Genomic DNA, 21,889 nt, shown 5'->3' with positions numbered 1-21,889 from the left:
GATCTAGCTCCACTAAAGATCCAGAGTGCAAAATAGAAATGGAAGAAGGCACATTTCTTAATTCTTTTTATGAAGGCACTATTATCCCATACCAAAAACACATAGACTCAATAAAAAAAAGAAAATTATATATCAATATCCCTTATGAACACAGATACAGAAATTCTTAATACTTGCAAATTGAATTCAAGAACATATCAAGAAGATATGATCAATTTGGCTTATTTGAAGATATGATCAATTTCACTATGATCAATTTGACCTCCTTCCAGAGATGCAGGGATGGTTCAACACATTTAAATCAATAAATGCAATCCACCACATAAACAGATTAAGAAAAAAAACACACAGACTGGAGAGATGGCTCAGAGGTTAAAAGCACTGACTGCTCTTCCAGATGTCCTGAGTTCAATTCCCAGCAACCACATGGTGGCTCACAACCATCTGTAATGAAATCTGCTGCCCTCTTCTGGACTGCTGTCATACATGCTGTATACATAATAAATAAATAAATCTTTAAAAAAAAAAAAAGAAAGAAAAACACACATAATCATCTCATTAAATTCAGAAAATTCCTTTGACAAAATCCAACATTATTTCATGATAAAGTCCCAGAGAGTCTGAGGATATAAAGGCCAGCAAACCCACAGCCAATATCATCCTAAATGGAGAGAAACTCAGAAGCCATGTTCATTAAAATTGGGAACAAAACAGTGTCCACATTCTTTCCACAGCAATTCAAATGATACTTGAAGTTTTAGCTAGAGCAATAAGACAACTGAAGATCAAAGGGATACAAATAGGAAAGGAAGAAGTCAAAGCATCCTTATTTGCAGATATGACTGTATACATAAAAGACCCTGAACACTCCACTAGGAAATTTCAACAGCTGATAAAAACTTACAGAAAAGTGGCAGGATAGAAAATTAACATACAAAACAAGTAGTGTTCCTATACACAAAATGACAAACATACCTGAGAAAGAAATTAGGAAAACACAATGCCTCAAACAGACAAACAACTTGTGATTACTCTAACGAAGCAGGTGAAACTTCAAGATAGATATTAAAAAAAGAAATTAAGGAATATATTGGAAGATAGAAAGAATGGATCAATAAGATTAATATTGTGAAAACGGCCATCCTACCAAAAGCAATCTACAGATTCAACACAATCTCCATCAAAATTCCAACATAATTCTTCACAAAAATTGAAAGAAAAATAATCTTAAACTTCATATGGCAACATAGGAGAAAAACAAAACAAAAAACCAAACAAACAAAAAACAAAATAGCTAACAATCTTGAATAATAGAAGAATTGCTGGAGGTATCACTATTCCAGATTTCAAGCTGTACTTCAGAGCTATTGTAATAAAAACAGCATGGTATTGGCATGAAAACAGGCATGCTGATCAATAGAATTGAGTTGAAGACCCAGATATAATCCCACACACATACAGATACCTGATTTGACAACCCAAAAATACACTTTGGAGAAAAGACAGCATCTTCAACAAATGGTGCTGGTCAAACTGGATATCTCATGGAGAAGCATGAAAGTAGATCCCTATCTATCACTTTGCACAAAACTCCAAATGGATCATGGGCCTCAGCATAAACCAGATACCCTGAATTTGGCCAAAGAGAAAGTGCAGAATAGGCTTGATTTCATTGGCCCAGGAAAGGACTTTCTAAACAGGACACTGATAACACGGACATTAAGACCAACAATAAATGGGACATCATGAGACTAAAAAACTTTTGTACAGCAAAAGACACTGTCATTTGGACAAAACAACAGTCTATAGGATAAGGAAAAATCTTTAACAATTATATATATACATATATATATGTATATATATGTGGGTTAGTATCTAGAATATACAAACAACAACAACAAAAATCCAGTAAACAAATAATCCAATTAAAAAAAGAAGTTGGGTGGTTAGGGAAACTTGCTGCTATTGCAGAAGACCCAAGTTTGGTTCCCATTATCCACATGGTGGATCTCAACTATCTGTAATTCCAGTTCCAGATCTGATGCCCTCTTCTGACCTTTGGGCATATACATACATGCAGGCAAACACTCATAAAACATAAGCTAAGAAGTCATGACAGTGATCTCCAGTGAAATGCTGGACTGTTTTGACTTACCGAGATGTGAACAATGTCTATTTATCCCAGATAGGGCACTGACGACAGGCCCAAGTCATGATTCCACAAAAGTCCAATCAGTGAGCCAATGAGGTAATGGGCTTACTGGAGTGTGAATGAGAGGTTCTTTAGAAAGGCTCACATAGCTCAAAAGCAGCTGCATCAACAGGAAGTCCAGCCCAGCATGGATGATGACTGCATCCATGGAGCTCCCTATACAACTTGTAGGCAGCTTTATGATCAGAGACCCTCTCATGCCCTGCAGTAATTACTACTTCATAACCTTGAAGAAAGGCCTTTATAAACCTTATGTTTTGGTAACTTCTTGAGACTTATGAGTTGTTTGCTCCTGGTATCTTTTAAATATGTGTTGGTGTGGGTATGTACACTTGAGTGCAGATGCCCATAGAGGCCAGAGGTACAGATCCTCCTGAGCTTGATTTAAAGATATTTGTGAGCTACCTGATGTAGAATGATGGGAATCAAACTCAAGTCCTCAGGAAGAACAGGAAATGTTTGCAACCACTAAGCCTCCCTCCAGGACAGAATGTTTTAATTCAGAGAAAAATGCTACACAAGAGACCCCAACTCTGTGGATATCTGATTTCATTCTGCCGAAGAAATATGTAAAAATAGTCTTGGATCTATGTCCATAAATGTGTGTCATCGACATCAAATAACCAAAAAGTAGCTGGATCACATCTTTTTACATTTTGACAATTCTGGACAATTGTCAATTCTCAACAGGGTTCTCGCCTGCTGTTTTGCTTTTCCATACTGGGATTAAATGCACAGACAAGCAGTGAGCCATATCAGTCCCTGCAAACTCTTTAGATCTTTGTCAGTATCACATGAAAACTGTAGTCTCCTTGTAACTTATAGTTATAGATACACATTTTCATTTGAGAGAAAATTCATGACAAATTCGCCAGCAACCACTACCATATAATAATGGTCACTATGCAACTCCAGAACACTTCCACTCCCTGGAAAGAAACCCTGCACCCAACCCATGATGTTGTCTTTCTCTGTTCTGTGGCAGCCACTGAACCTGCTGTAGTATGTGTACTTGTCTCTTTGGGACTCTGCACAGAAGTGAAGCATTTAAAAACAAAGTAGTCTTTTGGCTGTCTGCTCTCACCTACTATTATTTTCAGGGTTTGGCCTTACCTGAAAATGCACCATAGAGATCCTGGTCAACAGGGTCTCTGTCACTTGGACTTCCCTGTTTCCAATCCACTTACTCTTAGCTGCTCTTCCAGGTCTCCCTTAAGAGTTGTTGGCCACATGCCTCACTCACTAGTGAGGACTGTTCTCCAATGAACACCGGGGCTGGGGTGAGGCTGATGGCATTGCGGCCATGCACAGGGCCCTATTCTAAAGAGCCTAAAATAGATGCTGAAGTTCAATGATGGTGACAGGGCTGTAGGACATGGGAGAGGTATCTAAGCATCCATCCACGCATCCTTAAATGCCAGACCATACACTCACACAAATGAATGTGCAAACATGTTTAGGCATGACAGATACAGGTGTATCACTTGCTTTCTGGCACTTAAAAAATTAGTTATCTTACAACACAGGAAAACGATTGCTACAATTTCCCACAAACTTTGCCATGCCTTAAATCATTTACAGACTTATCCCAAATCTTTCAAGATTTCTTTCTGTGACAAATAGTCCTTTAAAAGTCTAACACAGAGGCAGGGAGATGGCTGTTAGTAAAGCCTTTGTCTCACGAGCATGATGACCTGCGGTTGGTCCCACAGAACTTAGGTGAAAGGCCAGGGACAATGACACATTTATAATCCCAGTGATGCTGAGATGGGAGTTGAAAACAAAGTGGTCCTGAGAGCTCACTGGCCACCTAGGTTAGACTACTTGGGGAGGGTCCAGGCCAGTAAGAAACCTTGTCTTAATCAAAAGAGGTAACAGCACTCGAGGTAGCCTCCAGACATCTTCACTTGTACAAACACATGCCTGAGATTAATGGCCATCAGCAGTAATCACATTTAAGATACCTTTGAAGTTGGGCCTGTTGTCTTTTTAATGTTCCTTCATAGGAGAGGTGTAGAGGGCCATTGATCCCTCACCTAGTATCTCAATTACTCCCCACTGCCAGTTTGAGTCTTGTAGCCTCATGGTTTTAGAAGATGCTGAAGTATAGACTATGGTAGATTTACTGAAGGGATGTCATCTATGCAGTTATGGGGAAGTTGTCATCTATGCTGGGGTAAACTTTTAAGTAGTGTGGCTGCTTTGGGGTCACCTAGGCTCCTGAAAGTATCCCTCATGTTCTGTAAGTATGCTCAATAAACTCACTGATTCCCTAAGTTGGGCTTTGGTGGAATTCTTGTGAGGAGGTAGAAACCTGTCTTCTCAAGAAAAGAGTTCTCATAGTACACAAGAACATCCACAAATACGTGCACCCAGAGGCATGCACACACATAAACAGAAGTGCATAAACATGGATATTTGTGCTTCTCCTTACAAATCTTTATTCTTTTCCTCAGGTATAATAATTTGTGAATTTAAAATAAGCAATGTATAGCTATAATTAGGTCTCTTTATTTAAATTAAAAACATGAATAAGACCCAAAGCTGCAGGATCACCATGACACAGGGCAACACCAGGATATCCAAGAGGAGTCCCAGTGAGGGCCCAGCATCAATAGTGTAGCAGAAACCAGAGGCTTTGAACCAGACCAATGACTCCTTGCGATGAACACATGCAAGTAAAGATGAATGGACGAAAGGGTTTACTGCATGACTGTGTCACACTGCAGCTTCCATGACAAGATTTTTCTTTAAATTTTATTTTATTTGGGGGGGGTGGGCATTGCAAGGGTAGAGGGTGGATAAAAGAGGGAAATGAATAGGATCGAGATGCATGATGTAAAAGACACAAAGAATTGTTGTGGATATTCCTTTACGCTGTGTGAAGATGTCACTGTAACTGGTTTAATAAAAAGATGAATGGCCAATAGCTAGGCAGGATTTCCAGGCACAGAGGACACTAGAAGAAGGGCAAAGTCTCCAGCCAGACACAGCAAGCAGGATGGGCAGTACAGAGTAATGGTAATCAAGTCACAAAGCAGAAAGTTAATTAATAGAAATGGGTTGATTTAGTTATAAAGCTAGTTAGAAAAAAGGCTAAACTACCAGCTGAGCTTTTATAATTAATAGTAAGTCTCTGTGTCATTCTCTGTGAGCTGGTGGCCCTAAAAGAAAAATCCATCTACAAAGAATAAATAAAAAGTTAATAAAAAAAATGGATAAGGAATTGACTGTGGTAAAGCCTTTCGTATGATCACAGTATCTGTAAGAACAGTGTGAGGTATGAATGAGTCCCTGGGTCTAATGAAATCAGGTCTTTCTGCACAGATTAAAACAGATGAGCCTTCAGTTGTTGAAAACTTTCCTAGTTAAGTACCGGCAACATTTCCTTCCATTTCAATTTGATGACGTACCTTCAGCCGATATGCATGGCGGAACAACTGCACACACATCCAGCACTCCTAAAGATTCTCACCAGTGTGAGTTTGTTGGTGAGATGACAACTGTGACTTGCGCAGGAAGCCTTTCCCACATTTGTGACAGACAAAAGGTTTCTCACTACTGTGAGTTCTACGATGTACTTGCAAAGAAGATCTGCCACTGAAAGCTTTCCCACATTCAATGCACACGTATGGTTTCTCACCTGTGTGGATTCTCTGATGCTCATTCAGTTGGGCTTTAGATGACATGGCTTTCCCACAGTCACTGCAAGTGTAAGGCCTCTCCCCAGTGTGAATTCTCTGATGTGTGCTGAGAACTGAACTGTGGCTGAAGGCCTTCCCACAATCAGGGCATATGTAAGGCTTCTCACCAGTGTGTATTCGATTGTGTACTTTAAGGTGGGATTTTCTTCTGAATGATTTCCCACAGTCGCAGCATTTGTAAGGCTTCTCACCAGTATGAATTCGATGATGCACAGGCAGGTGGGATTTATTACTGAACAACTTTCCACAGTCAAGGCACTCATAAGGCTTCTCCCCTGTGTGAAACCGACTATGCTTCTTCAGATCTGATGCATAAACAAACAATTTCCCACAGTGCTTACACATGTAAGGCTTCTCCCCAGTGTGAATTCTCTGATGTGTGGTGAGGACTGACTTTTGGCTAAAGGCTTTCCCACAGTCAGAACACACATAAGGTCTCTCACCTGTGTGTATTCGAAGATGGACCTTTAGGTGGGATGCATAGCTGAATGATTTCCCACAGACATGGCATTTGTAAGGTTTTTCCTTTGTTTGGACTTCATGAGACACCTGCAGGCTGGATGTACTTGTAAGTGATTTTGCACAGTCAGGACATTCAGAAGGTGTCTCTCCTCTGTTTGTTCCTGGATGAGAACTCAACTCATATTTCTGAAGGAAGGATTTTCCACATATGTGACAAATAAAAGGTGTCTCTATAGTGTTAGCAATTTGCTGCTGACACAAAGCTGACTTAGCAGTGGAGACTTTCCCATATATGGTATATGCAACCGGAGTGTCCTGAGAAGGAATTTCATGCTGTCTAAGTGGCTGCTTAGGGCTGAGAACTTTTCCCAGCTGTTTACCTTTGCATGCTTTCTCTTCTCTGTTAGGAACTGTGCACACAGCATTAGAAGGGCCTTGTGTGAAGAACTGACAGGATTCAACAACGCCATTAGACTGCTTTGGGGCAATGCTTTGAGGTTCACCATTTGCTTGAAGGTTAGGATTAGGCTGCAGAGTTTTTTCAAATGAGCAACATTTTGGAGATCTGTTTTGTGTAGAAATGAGGTGGAGGCCTAAAGGTATATATCCCCCGGTGGCTTCACGCTCATAACTATTGTCACCTATCAGTGTTTTCTGGTTGAAGAAAGTACCAGAACTCAAGAGTGGGCTCTGGTTTTGCTGATCTGTCTTTGTAGGGTCACCAGCCTGCCACAGTTCCTCTATAACAGAATGTTCTCTTGATACATCATTTGGAAATGCAGCTTTCACACAAATCTGATGTGGTGAGCCATGCTCTGATTCCCCTGTTAAGAGAAGAGATGAAGGAACAGACACAGTGAGCATGATGAAGGAGGAATCAGTCTGAACAGAAATCTGTGTCAGGCAGTAATGATGCTAATGATGGTGACAAGACCAAGAAATGCTACCGTGGCCCTTAGAGTATGCCAACACTTACGAAATACAGCCTCCATGTGCGCCAGGCAACTACCTGTGCTGTTGTATGAATCTAGCAGTCACTGTCTCCAGGGTAAACATTAGAATGAACAGTTTTCACTGTCTCCAGGGTAAACATTACAGTGAACAGCTGTTCTCTAGAAGTGTCATTGTGGAAAACAGTGATTGTTTCTCATGATTTGTAGAACTGTTTTTCTGAGGGGGCATTGCAGCCTTCACATGACTTGGGTCACAAGATGCTTCCAGCACACTCAAGGCTCTTGGATTATTGGGCACTGCAAAACAATAAGGACTAGAGTAGCGGGGACATGATGCTTTCCTTTAGAGAAACATGAATTAGAATGAGGACTTTGGTTTGAGGAACTTGTTTACCCAACAAACAACTTTGTGCAACAATCAATAAATATGCCTGTGTGCCGTTCAGGGTTCAGTTCATCAGAGGCTGGTCCTTCCTGCTGCCACACAGGCCTTAAATTTTCATCTTGGAGTGACGTCTTTCTTCGACGAACTCACACAACACAGGGCACCTGACACTATGCCGTGAGTACATGAGCTCACTTAATCCCCACAGCCATCCCACAATGCATCTGCACCTACACCCCTCCTTTTCCTCGTGAGGAAGCCGAAGCATTGGTCAGTAGCCAAGAGGACTTAGATAATTTGTTGGGACGACTTGGTTTGGTGAAAGACAACCAACTATGCAGGAGGCCTGTGCTATAGATATAGAAAGATAAATGAGTAAGGGAGAAAACAGCCACGGCTTTACTGGCAATGGGCAGCCAGCATCAGAAGGGGATGTAGGCAGAGACTTCATTAGCTCTGGAGAAAAGCCCTGACCATTTTCTCACCTGGTTAAGTTTTTTTTGTTACATTTTTTCTTTCCCTCTGTTTGTAAGGGTTAGCTACATACTTCACCCCGGTTCCACAAGCCCTCCCTCTGAACTTTACACCCCTAAATGTTTATTTTTTGTAACTTATTTATCTGTGTAAAGTTTGTGTTCACGGGTATACATTTGTTTACTCATGCATGTGGGGGCCAACGGCTCAGTGCCTTCTTCACTCACTTTCAACCTTGTTTTCTGAGACAAGGTCCGTCACGGAATCTGGAAATCGCCAATTCAGCTAGACTGGCTGCTAGAAAGGCTCTGGGCTCTTCTGTCTCTGCCAGCTGAGCACTGGATCACAGGAGTGTGCCACTGTGCTCGGTTTTGATGGGAGTGTTAGGGATTAAGCCTGGGTCCTCATATTGCAGAGCAAGCACTTTACCACTGAGCCACCTGCCCAGACGGCCCTACTTCAGTTCTTCTGATGTGTGACTTGTGTGCATGGGTGTGTTAGCCTGTGTGCTCACTTGTGGAGGCAGAGGTGGACTTTAAGTATCTTTCTCTTATGGTTCTCCAACTTCTTGTGTGGTATTTGTGTGCCCACCTTTGCATGTACACGTGGACACCAGAGATCAACTTTGGATCTCTCTCTCTATTGCTTTCCATTAATTAATTAATTTAACTAGTTACTTTTTGTTTCTCATTGAATCAAGAGTTCACTATTTCTGCTGGACTGGCTCTCAGGCCACTGACAGCTTACCACTAGTGCTAGAGTTACAGGGACACAGGCTTTTAATTGGGAGCTGGGGACACACACTCAGGTCCTTCCCACTGCACAGCAATCATGTTACTCACTGAAGCATCTCACCAGCTACAACCACCTTATTTTCTTTGAGACATGTTCACTGAACTTAGAGGACACTATTTTGGCTAGACTGGCTGGTGGACCTAGAAACTGACTATTGTCTTCCCATTTCCATCCCTTAGTACGGGGGCAACAAACTTTTAAATACAAACTTCACACACTACTGTCTCCACTTTTCTTTTTGATACTATGTTGTCAATCCTTCAGCATCCATCTGCAATATAATAAACTTTGCACCACAAGGATAATGCAAAACTTCTCCATAAGTTGCCAATATTGGGCTGAAAAGATGGCTTAGTGGTTAAGAGCACTTGCTGCTCTTGCAGAAGACCCAAATTTGGTTCCCAGCACCCACATGACAACTCACAACAATCTGTAACTCCAGTTCCAGAGGATTTAACACTCTTTTATGGCTCTGCAAGCACCAGGCCCACACATGGTACACAGGCATACATGCAGGCAAAGCACTCATACATATAAAATAAACATAAATACATCTTTAGAATAAATTTTATTTCTTCACTGTATCTCAATAACCTCAATATAAAAATGGTCAGTTACTCCTAACTCTGAGCATTTACTCATATCCTCTAACTCAGTGGCTCTCACTGTGGGTCATGACACCTTTTGGGGGCTTGAATAACCCTTTCACAGGGGTCACATATCAGATATTTACATTATGATTCATAACAGTAGCAAAATCACAGTTACAAAGTAGCAACATAAATAATTTTATGGTTGGGGGTCACCACAACATAAAGAACTATATTAAAGGGTCCCAACATTAGGAAAGTTGAGAACCACTGCTCTAAATTAACTAAGATTACTTGGTCTCGTCCTTTATTCCAATTCAAAATTACTTTATGAATAACCAGTCTATGTGCCCTCAAAATCAACTCCCATGTGATCTCCCATTAGGGTGAGACTACTTCATTCGAGTTCCAAGGGCAGTTACTCTCTACACACTCGGGTGACAGCTGCATTCCAAGCAGCCTTCCCTCAACCACACAGGACAAAGGCACTAAGGCTGCTTTCCTGATTCCCACGCTGTTACACCACACCATCCATTACAACCTGTTTCCTTCCATTTACTTTAGCAGACACTGAAAAATCTCCTAAAATAGGGAAAGTGGTCTCTTTTGCTTATCTTTGGAAATTCAGTACACATAATTCTTTATTAGCTGAAACTGCTGTCCACGGGGCAATCTAATCAACAGATTATATGCAATGGGGGAGAGCAGCAGAGGAGACATTAACAGAGACCTAGCTACACCTGGCTCAGAGCACAAGTTAAAAAAATACTTGGAGAGATTTGCAAATTGGAAATATATGGCCACCAGAAGAGCTGGTGAATTCTACATCATACAAAATAATAGAATATTTGCATCAACTCTATCAGGAAGAAGAGAAAGAAAATAGACTGTTTGCTTTAAAAAAGACCTGTTGATAGAATGTTAAACTGAATTCCTAAGTGAAATCCAAAAATCTCATTAGGAACAAAGAGTCTAAGGAAATAGGGAATTAGTTTGTACTGATCTTAGCAGAATTAAGAAATAGTCATGTACATTGTATACTGGAAAATAAAAATGAGCAGGAACTGTGATGTAATAAACTCAAGGACAAGAGCCAAGAAACTACAGTTTCTCATAGGAAAGCACTTTCTAACTTGGATGATGATGACTCTAGTTTCTCTTGTCTCAAAAATGAGGAAGGGGCCATCCACAGGACCAGTCCTCCAAATAGCTAGACATGGCAGCAGGTTTACCACACAGAGAGACTGCAGAGGCTAACACAGAAATCACCACAATTCAAATGTGGAGCCTGTCCTGGTTTCATTTTGACTGCTGTGATAAAATACCCTGACATGAAGCAATTTAGGGGGAAAGGACTTATTTTACCTTGCCATTCTGTTATAGTCCATCATTTCCGGGAATTCAAGGTGGTGGGATGCAACTGGTCACATCACAGGCACGTGAACAGAAGAGAAAGGCTGACTACATGCACATCTATTGTTCAGCTCACTGTCTGTACTCCTACATTGGATGACCCAGCTACGGGGAACGGTGCTGCCCACAGATCTGGGTCTTCCCACATCGATGAATGGAATTCCCCAGAGACACGCCCACAGGCCAATCTAATGTAGACAATTCCTCATCAAGACTCCTTCCAAGTGGTTCTGCATTGTATCGACAACACAAACCACAGGAGGACTAAGAGGCAGCTCCTGTAAGAAAGTTGGACTGGGCCCACAAGATGGCTCAGGGGGTTAGGTGCTTGCCGTCAAGCCCGATGATCGGAGTTTGCAGGTTGTCCTCAGACCCCCACAGGGGTGAGTGGAATGTGCACACCCAGGAACATAAATATATACACAAATGTAGTAAGAAATGACTACAGGAGAACATATGAAACAGGAATATGGTGGTGCTCACTTAGGAGGACACAAAAGAAGAGCCAGGATGAAAAAGGACACCAATGAAGGGATAGATAAATGGGGTGAAAGAATTAGAAAACCACAAAATGACAAAACATACAAAAAGTAATATATACATAGAAAATCTGGTTACAGAACAGATACAATGAGATGCTCTAAATAGTTATGAAAAGATATCACAGGAGGGCCTTGAGAGATGGCTCAGTGGTTAAGAGTGTCTGCTGCTCTTCCAGAGGCCCTGAGTTCAGTTCCCAGCACCCACATGGGTGCTCATAACCACCTGTAACTCTAGTATTCTTCAGGCCTCTTCTAGTGCGCGCGCAAAAACAAGGAAACATTTCTTTTACTCATTGCACAAGCAATACATCACACTGATAATGTCAACTGTTGACAGTTAAGATACACAAACAGAAATCCATGTGTGATTTCTTCGTGTTTCATGACATGCAAACATAGACTATGAATTTGTACAGACCATTAGGCAAATATCCAGTAACCACCTTTCTGTCCCTATTAAAGACTCCTAACAAAATGTAGTACAGTGTTTACTATGAAAACTGGGAGTAAAGGGCAATCTGGGTGCCCACTCCTGAGGGGATAAGTAGGTCAGCTGGCTGATTACACCTCTCAACTATCTGCCTCCACCTGACAATAGTCACTCACCTTGACACTGACACCTCTGATGTGGGAAATGAACTTCCTTCACCTTGAGGATGGCCTCTGGCCTGGGATACCCTGTGAATTGGAAGGATACTGGATTTGTTACATCTTCTTAGAGGGTAGCCAATGAACTCTGTACCGGCTAACTGCCAAAGTCAACAGTAAGTACTGCATGCAAAGTAACACATAAAAGGTGCCCAACGGGAGTGAAGCCAGAGCCAAACAACAGAAATTAGGACAGATTTCTGATATTCCACCAAGTTTTGCAAAGAGAAAAACATGAGGCTCATCCTGGACCCCCCGGCCAGCTGTGCTCACCCACTGCCAAGAGGTGGCTGTAGATCTCGAGCATCACGTCCTGGTACAGGCGTCTCTGGGCAGGGTCCAGGCACCGCCACTCCTCCTGGCTGAAGTTCACGGTCACATCCTCAAAGGACACCAATCTCTGTAATAACAGAAAGATACAATAAGTAACCATGTGTTTTTAGTAATTCCTCGCCCCCCAGGAAGTTCCATTTAAACTTTCCACAAAAATACTGCTTTCACATTTTACATTCAGGCAGGAAGACAGTATAGAGAAATACCCTGCCATGTGACGTCTCACTCACCCCACCCTCATGAAGGACAGAATTTCTCTACCGAATTTAAGCGGATGACAGCCACCAAGCCACACTATGCTTGCCCACAGTTGTGTGGGTTCCTGCAGTGCAGCACTCCAGTATGAGCTTCCACTCTTGGAAAAACTCAGACTGGCAAAACAACAAACAAAGACTCAGCACGGGCTAACGAGGAACAGTTTACAAATCGACACCAAGAGAATGTTGGGAGGGAAATTAAGGAATGGCTGTCTCGCTCTGCAGAGCACAGAGGTTGAGCTGTAAATGAGGGCTTGAAACAGGATAGAGCACCATTTTCCAAGAAGGAATGGAGGAAAAGTGGAGAGGCAGGAAAATCCACAGTGAATCTGGGGAGCACCAGGGGGCTCTGGGCGAGGTTCAGAAGTAATAAAAACCCACCAGCGAGACACAACTGGGTGGGGGATGATTTGGAGGCACAGCTTTCACAAACCATCTTCCATGCTAGAGATCAGTAACACAACTGCCCAAACTGCTCATGCCTCTGGAGGCCACTCCTCATCTGCGATCCCATAGCGAGGCCAAAATAACCTCTGGTTCACCGAGCTAGACTTGGGTGCGCCCACTCCTTTGTCCTGCCAGTCCTCTCCAGACAGAGAGGTTGAATAGAAACAGGGCTCCCGAGGACGTCATACGGCAGACGGGCAGTTAAACCTAAACCCAAGAAGCAGCACAATGTACATGTCGCGAGAAGATGAGGAAAGGCTGAGGTTTCAGTCCTCTGGGCTTCACTCTTAGCTGGAGCATCAAGGTTGCCTCAGGAACACAGCTTACAATCTGGAACTTCCAATGTCTACACTCTGGTTCTGGGGCATGTCTCCTCACCTCACATGACCCCTCCTGCTCCTCCACTTCCAGTCTCTGGGGCTTCTGGCAGAAATTCATGTCGGTCAACATGTCCTCTGTGGTGTCTACTCTTGGTCTTGGCTTTCCTCAGGATTCGGGTGAGCATGTGGAGCCGCTGAGTAGAGCTGACAAGCAGAACTCAGCTTGGTTGTCCTAGAAAATCAGCAGCATGGATGACTTGGCCTGACCCGGGGATCTACAAAGACACAGAAAGTCCTGGAAAGTCAGTGACTGTGGGACACTCACCCAACATTTGCATGTGAAGTTTTAGCCCTACCTGACAGGCATCACAAACATTACGGAGCAGTGGACAAGGTTAAGAAAATGCCAACTCTTTTTTTTTTTTTTTTCCTCTTTTCTTTTTTTTGAACAAGGTTTCTCTATGTAGCTCTGTCTGTCCAAGATCTCACTCTGTAGACCAAGATGGCCTTGAACTCAGAGATCAGCCTGCCTCTGCCTCCTGAGTACTGGGATTAAAGGTGTGCGCCACCATGCCTGGCTCAAATCTTTTATGAAGATCCAGAAAACAAACAAAAAGATCACAGTTTTGAACAAAGGGTTATAAAGAATTCACTTCCAGGAAAGGCACAAAGCTACACAGAGAAACCCTGTCTCAAAACAAAACAAAACAAAACAAAAAAGAATTCACTGCAGAATTCCCACCCTTTAACTGTGAGAAGAGAGGATATTAAGCAACGTGAAGTTTCTAAAGGAAGATGCAGGTGTTCACAGGCATTAGGGATCAAGTCCTTCTGCCTGTCTGGCAGTGAAGGAAATACAAATAAAAGAATACTCTTTCTGTTTAGTGGCTTTCTATCCTACTTCAGACTTCTCACAGTTAAGCCGCTGTGCTCTATGGAGAATAACAGCTGTTCCTTTATTGTCCTGCCTCACATTTTGTGTATATTGGTAAAAATGCTCCTTTTCAGCCCATACCGAGTCTTTCCCTTTGCTGTTTTACATGGCTGATCCAAGTTGACGCCCAGCAGCACCCACGTCGGTGGCTCACAACCACCTGTCACTCAAGCTCCACGAGGATCTGAAGCCTTGGGCCTCCACGTACACCTGCACTTATCACACAATCACGATTAAAAGTTGAAAGAAATTGGACTAAAAGTCAGCAAGTGTCAACTCAATTTTATTCAATTTTCACGCAATACTCTGAACTGTATGTCACAAGCATTAGTGTACCTGGTTTTTTAAGAGGCGAATGAGGCTGTGTGCAGCGTTCCATAATTGGACCCAAGGTCACTAAGTACAAGTGCAGGGGATGGACCTCTCTCCTGCCTCACACCATTCCTGTTGTCAGATTAGAAAGACAATTATGGTGACATGGGAAGGAAGGCATGGGAGGGGAAAGAGACCTCGTGCTTTGTGCTGTGGAAGATGGAAAACTTCAGCTGCTACTGAAGCCCAAATGTGCTTTCAAAAGGCATCCAGGCAAAGACAGCACATTCAGTTTCGCTTACTGAGGGCCAGAGAACACATTCCTAAGAAAGTAAATCCGATGGTTTGTCTTCAAAATCAAAGCACCCTGAATCAGCTTAGCTCCAGCTACAGATGGACAAAAGCCATCAGACTGACTCCTGCTAGTGTCTGCTACCTACTCCCTCCCCCCAGAAAAAAATCCTTAAATAGTCAGAGTAGAAAATGACTAACAGCCAAGTTCTCCTAACAGCGACCTGCATTCATGACAAGGCCATACACCTAATAGCTTTAAAATAATCAAGAAGTGAAATGTAGAAATGAAACCACGGGAAGTTTTTGTGGAGACACGGCAGAATAAAAGCAGCGGTGGGAGGGACAAGATTTCAGACAACTGTGTCCTCCTGATTATTTAGCCAATCAGGCAAAAGAAACTTTAAATTTCTGGGACCTTCAATTTATACGACACACTCCTGTAACCCAGAACTCAGGAGGCAGGAGCAGGAGGATCACCGCCAAGTTTGAGGCTGGCCTGGTCTACTTAAGTAGATCTTCACTCTGGCTTAGACTTCTGCTTGGCTGTCTCTATCCAACCTACACTATCCCAGGAACCCGCCTGACTCCATTTTGAAGGCAAGAACCATTATGCTGTATTGTTAAACCCAAGTTTCTGTTTCCCGGAACCTGACCTGCCCCAGCTCATGACTTTGACTTGTTTTTGGGAACACTCAGCCCCATAACCCTCTCTGATCACAGGCTGACCACACGGTGATGGCTAATTTTTTTTGAGATTATTCTGTAATTCCTTACTGTTCCATTGTCTTAGGTAACCCTGCTTTGCAAGCCTGGCCGTGGTGGCGCACGCCTTTAACCCCAGCACTCAGAAGGCAGATCTCTGTGAATTCATTTCTGTGAATTTGAGGCCAGCCTGGCTTACAGAACGAGTTCCAGGATAGCCAGGAAACAGCTACATGGAAAAACCCTGTCTTGAAAAACAAAAATCTACATGGAAAAACCCTGTCTTGAAAAAACAAAAAATAAATAAATAATAAAATAAATCTGCTTTGCAACTACTCACAATTTTACTCCTTAAAAGGGCCCTAAGAAAAGCACTCAGGGCTGCTCTCTTTAACCCTACTTAGGAGGCAGTCGCTGGTCAGTTCTTGGGTACACCCCAATAAAAATCAAGCTTGCTTCAAATTTGACTCAAAATTTTGGAAGTGGTCTTACTATCTCCTGGTAGGTTAATACATCTCCCTTCAAGGCCCAAAGATGCAGTCATCTTCAATTCCAGAAACTGTAAAGCCTTCTAGAACAGACTGCTCCCAGAGGAGGACAATCAGGTATGAGGATGAGGCTTCACTGTACAGCAGAAATAAACACCAAGGAGGAAACAGATTGGTCTCTTTGGGCCGAGGACAAGGAACAGATTAACAATGTAAGGAATATTCTGCAGGACAGGACTCAAAAAAAGACAGGCAGGACTACACACACCACGCCCAAGACTTCTTAAATCATCTATGTACACAGGTCAAAACAAAAAAGGATGTTGGCTATGTAGCCCTCCTGCTACACTAAGCAGCCTCCACTTTCAGGGATCCCGCCGGTACTACCTCCAAAGGGTAGTCAGGGGCCTCCAAAGGGTAGTCAGGGGCCTCCAAAGGGTAGTCAGGGGCCTCCAAAGGGTAGTCAGGGACCTCCAAAGGGTAGTCAGGGGCCTCCAAAGGGTAGTCAGGGGCCTCCAAAGGGTAGTCAGGGGCCTCCAAAGGGTAGTCAGCGGCCTCCAAAGGGTAGTCAGGGGCCTCCAAAGGGTAGTCAGGGGCCACCACATCCTGACCAGCAATCCCAAACCTCTGTGTCACTACAACAGACTGCGGTCACTGGGTTCTTTACCTCTTCTTCTGCCTGATGTGGCTAATTGAAGAACCTTCCCCTCCTCTCTCTGCTTTCCACCATGACTAACTAGTCTTTTCAATGGGGCTTCCCGACCATGATCAATCTGTTGAGGCTGGAGGAGGCCAAGCACTTACCCTAACACCTGTTTACAGCACCATGCTGCTCAACAGAGCCTTGCCACGTCCATAGGGTCCTAAAGCCAGGCCAGCACGGAGCAACCTACACACTTTGAAGGACCCCAATACCCAAAACTGGCCACAGGAATTATAAGCTTTAATTTTTTTCTTTCTCAGCACCAGCTCCCTGTGGGAAGCTGGTTAGGGAAATGGGCCGAAGCCATGGTCCCCAGCACCTGCACAAAGGCTCCTCTCCTAGCTCTGCTCCCTGGAGCCCAAAGCTACGAGCTCGCGCAGACTGTACCATCCCTTTTATCAGTTCTTGACACTGCTTAGGCGTGGGCAGACCGAGAATACTGCAGCCTGGGTGTAAGTCAAAACCGTCTATAAACTCATTTTCTATTTTCATCTAATTTTTCTCCTCTCGCAGACGGACTCAAGCCAGTCACGGGCTATGCAAACACTCCCAGTACAGAAAGCGGCGCGGTCGCCCTCAGACACACACCAGCCCCAAGCTCACAACAGCAGGCTCCATCGCCGCCCTCAGCAACCCTGCTCTCCAGACTCCTAAGGACGCCCAGCCCAGCTCAACCCTGGCATGCCCCAGCAGCCTTCTCAGCCGCCACTCAGCACAAACCAGCGCTCAGCAGCACAGCATCCTTCCTGCGCCGCCGCCACTCACCTCACACTGCTCGGCAGAGAACTCTGCACACGGCACTCCGGGGCCGCGACTTCCGCCCACGGACCCTCAGGATTCCCCAGGTTCCGAATCCAAACTCCCACGGCGTCCTGGTAACGATAACAACAACTAACCACGTGAAGATCTAAGCGGAAATGGATACTCTAGGACACTCCTGGTCACACCTCAGCCTCCGCCGCGCCCCCCCCAACCCCCCCTCCCCGCCTCCCGGGCGGAAGTCGGTATTGCGCGTTGCCACTACTGCTTGCAAAGTTACAAAGTAGTGTTGCGCATGCCCACCACCCGTGGGAGGTTATGTTTTGCCAATAGTTAGAATGGTGTACATTCTGGTTCTCTTCCCCCCTCCCCGACCCCCCCAGACGTTGTCATGGCCACGTCCATATTCCAATTATGCGAAAGTCACCATCAGAATACACATTTCCGAACATCCTTGAGTCATGTGGAATGTCACAGACTTTAAAAGTCTGAATCTGTCACACATAGGAGATTTGTTTTCTACGTGGGTGGGTATACACGTATCTAAGAGACAGTGATATTGCATATCCCTAAAATTTCTCTGTATTTTCACACGAACTTGAGGCTTGCTTTCTTTTTCTTCTGATTTTCTAAAATTTGAAAAGTTGAAAGGGTTATTGGGAAACAGGAAGTGAATCAATGGGGAACATTGAAGTCTGAAATGAACCTTGTACACTATCCTGGGAACATGTCATGGCCCTGAGGAAAAACATCTATCCTCACTAAGAAGTGTAACTACAAAACAAACAGTGCCGAATAGAAACAATGCAGAGCAGGCTGGTGAGGAGCAAATTGCGGAGACGCCAGTCAAATAGCGAAAATACCCAGAACAGTAGAATGAACGTCCATATTCCTAATGAGAACTCTAGAGGGGGCCTCCCGCAGAACAGGGGCTCCCTCTCAGACCCTGGACTAGGCACAAACCACAACCAAACACCGTTTTCACCGAGAGATTCTTTATTAAGCAGGGAAGAAAAGTTAAAGCGGCTGCTTTCTGACTCAGGCAGAAAAACAGCAGCAAATGACTTTCCAGGTGCAATTTTAAGAGGAGAAGAGAGGGGAGGGAGGTCTGTGTTAGACGGATATGATGCAGTAGTAGAGGAGATAGAGACGGGAGAAGGGGAAAGGAACAAGGGAAAGAGGGCAGGGTATTTGTCTAGTGGGAGAGGGAGGCATGACCACGACAAAGGACGGCCTCTGGATAGGAGACAGAGGTAAAGGGGGAAACTGGTGTTAGGATGAAGTGTGTAATTTTAATCGGCTAATTTGGTTAGGTGAACCAAAGGGGGCTTCTGATTGCTGGGCTTTCAGTTCTTTGATAGCTGGACCCTGGTAGTCTGCCTCGGAAGGAGGGATTGGCCAGATAAGGGAACAGTCCTTGCTAGCTATCTTTAGGAATGTAATCTGATGGTTTTTGGCAAAACAGAGGGAATGAGAGAAGGGTAAGGCCCACAAGAGCCACATGCTCAGGTGGGCTAGTGTCCTTTCAACTCGAGCCCTGGCTGACCTGGACTGTTTAGATGGATCTTCTGCACCTACTCTCCAAGTGCTGGGATTATGGGCATGTGCCGCTGCGCCCATCTCCACAGATGGTCATGCTCTTTCCTCTGAGAACAGACCACAGGAGTGTGAGCAGAGCTTTAGGGCCAAAGGCTCCTGTAGTCCTATAAGATTGGGCTTGGTCTTTGGAACTCAGTCTGCCCAAGCCAAAGCAGTGTCAGGATTGCTAGAAGGGGTGGGACTGTGAGGTACATGTATGGAAATGTAGTTGTGGGCTCCAGGCACCCCACCCAGTCATTTATATGTGATTGTGATTGTTCTTGATTGCATATGGGTGGGAGTGGGGTGAGGGGTACTTGTCCCCTAGTGCTTTTAGATTGGAAAGAGAGAACAGAAGAGAACAACTCTATTCAATAAAGGGAAACCGACCATTCATGCTGGGTGAACACTTCACCCCAACTGCTGTGGGTCCCGATGCTCCCGGAGCCCCTCGCTCATGCTCTCTGAGTAAGTCATTGGTTCTCTAACAAACTGGTGGAACTGTACTTTGTTGTTAGGACCCTATAAGGACGGGGTAGACATTGTTTATATCTCCCCGGGAAGGAATTCTGGCAGTACCTATGCGTTTTGTTCCGTCCTAACACACACCTCAGCAAAGATGGCAATCATAAGCTCCGCGTTATGGACAAGAACTCATTTCAAGTAGCTCACTAGGGAAAATGTTCAGCAATATAATCAAGCAATGATCAAAATATATAAGCAACACTTATACCAAGAAATTATACCAGAACTACTCCTTCTACTGAAAACCTCTCAGTTTTGTCCATGGACCCATGGGGCTCCTTCCTTCCTCCTGCACCCTGCCTGGTCTGATTGGTGTTCAGCTGAAATCTCCAGCTCACCCCTGCTTGATCCGGGAAGCCCCATTCCTCTCTCTCCAAACCCCACCCTCTCAGAGGGTCTCCAGCCAAGAAAAGCTGCCAAAAGCCCGGTTCAGCACTCTTGGTGGCGGCTCCTCCCCTGAATCTGCCAGTGAGTGCCTCAATCCCTGCCTGAAGAGTTGTAATTACTTTTGTATTTGTAATTATTTTGTATTTGTGGCTGGTATTACCAGAGGGGCTGGAGAAGATAAGGTTAGAAGGCAGGACACCTCCTGAAGACAACTACCAGCTTCACAAAGGTAGCATGGCATCGAGATGCTTCCACAGGAAGTCTAGGAGAACCTGGAAGCACAAAGCCAAGGATATGGCGCAGGGAGGATATTCTGGTTATCTCCTGCTACGTCACCATAATCCACACTGAATCCTACTGTTGTGAGAGACTACTGCCTTTCTAATGCCGTGTGGGTCAGGGATTTGGTGAGGGATTGGTGGAGTGGCTGTAATCTTGGTTTTTCATGCAGCTGATGAGGAGCAACCGGAGTGCAAAAACAAGAATGACACCTTGGGAACTGGTTCAATCTCTTTAAATAATATTCTTTTTAATTTTTTGAAATTAAATTTTAATTACAACATTCTCCCCCTTCCTTCTTCTCCCTCCAATCACCCTTGCGCTCTCTCTAATTAATGGCCTCTATTTCCTAATTGTGTGTGTGTGTGTGTGTGTGTGTGTGTGTGTGTGTGTGTGTGTGTGTGTGTTCCTAGATACATAAATACAACCTGCTCATTCCATATAATGTTACTTGTGTGAATATGATTTCAGGTCTGACCATTTTGTTGCGATAACGCCCGCGCTACCACCACCTGTTTACCATGTCCAATCGAGGGGCTGTGGATCAAAAAACAGAGACAAAAGACAGCGAGTCATTTGCCACAGCAGAATGCCCAATACCATTTATTGAAAGAGGGAGGAAACCTTAAATACAGGCTTACAGCACAATGGGAGGACCCCAGAGGGCAGAAGTTCGCTACTGAATGTTCTACATTCTTGCATCTGTTAACACCCAATATGCAGGATACACAAACAAGGAATTTCCCTTAAGCATTCAGTTAAGCATTTATATTGGTATCCAGTCTTGGAAGTGTTTTTTTTTTCTTTCTTTCTTTCTTTTTTTTTTTTATCTCGTTTTTCACTTAAGATAAGGTCTCTCTATGTAGCTCTGGCTATCTTGGAACTCACTATGTAGACCAGGCTGTTTTCTGACTCACAGGCATCTACTTGCCTATGCCTCCCAAGTGCTGGGATTAAAGGCATGCACCTTTAGTGTATCCCAGCTGAGTGCTGGGATTTAGTGTAGTACCACTACACTCAGCTTTGAGTTGATTCAATCTTGATGTCCATCATGTACGTCTCAGGACCTCTCAACACAGTGTCTCTCTATAGGCTGCATTGGGTTTCCCATAGCTTACCAGCTTCAGCTGACACAGACTTAATTATTATATGGCAGCTGAAGGATACAAAAACAAGCATTCAAACTCTGGAAAAATAGAACAGTGGTTAAGGGGCCTGGCTGTTCTTGCAGAGGACCTGCGTTCAGTTCCTAACATCTACATGGTAGCTCACAACCATCTGGAACTCCAGTTCCAGGAAGTCTATAATGCCTTCTTCTGGCCTCCACAGGTGCTGTATAAACATTATGAACATATATACATGCAGGCAAAACACCTATATGCATAAAATTTAA

General features: G+C 44.0%; 1 protein-coding gene across 8 annotated transcripts in view; it reads right to left on the bottom strand.

Annotated features, from left to right (window-relative positions):
* Positions 1-17,930, bottom strand: part of LOC114683951 (zinc finger protein 175-like) — a 36,619-nt gene extending 18,689 nt beyond the window's left edge. For 4 of the 8 annotated variants that reach the window (XR_005090160.1, XR_005090161.1, XR_005090162.1 and 1 more), the window contains exons 1-5: positions 17,734-17,930; positions 13,594-13,810; positions 12,452-12,578; positions 12,137-12,208; positions 5,856-7,202 (exon numbers count right to left, since the gene is read on the bottom strand). Coding sequence is in view for 5 of the 8 variants with exons in the window: in XM_037200059.1 (XP_037055954.1) it covers positions 5,856-7,202; positions 12,137-12,208; positions 12,452-12,578; positions 13,594-13,665 (1,618 nt within the window). In the remaining 3 variants the exon portion in view is untranslated. The other 4 variants (XM_037200049.1, XM_028858338.2, XM_028858341.2 and 1 more) reach the window with 4 other exon arrangements.
* Positions 17,931-21,889: the final 3,959 nt, after the last annotated feature.

The sequence above is a fragment of the Peromyscus leucopus genome, chromosome 1 (genome assembly GCF_004664715.2).
Source record: "Peromyscus leucopus breed LL Stock chromosome 1, UCI_PerLeu_2.1, whole genome shotgun sequence".
NCBI lineage: Eukaryota > Metazoa > Chordata > Mammalia > Rodentia > Cricetidae > Peromyscus > Peromyscus leucopus.
Note: the sequence above shows the minus strand (reverse complement) of the source record. Positions and strands in the feature narration are given on the sequence as shown.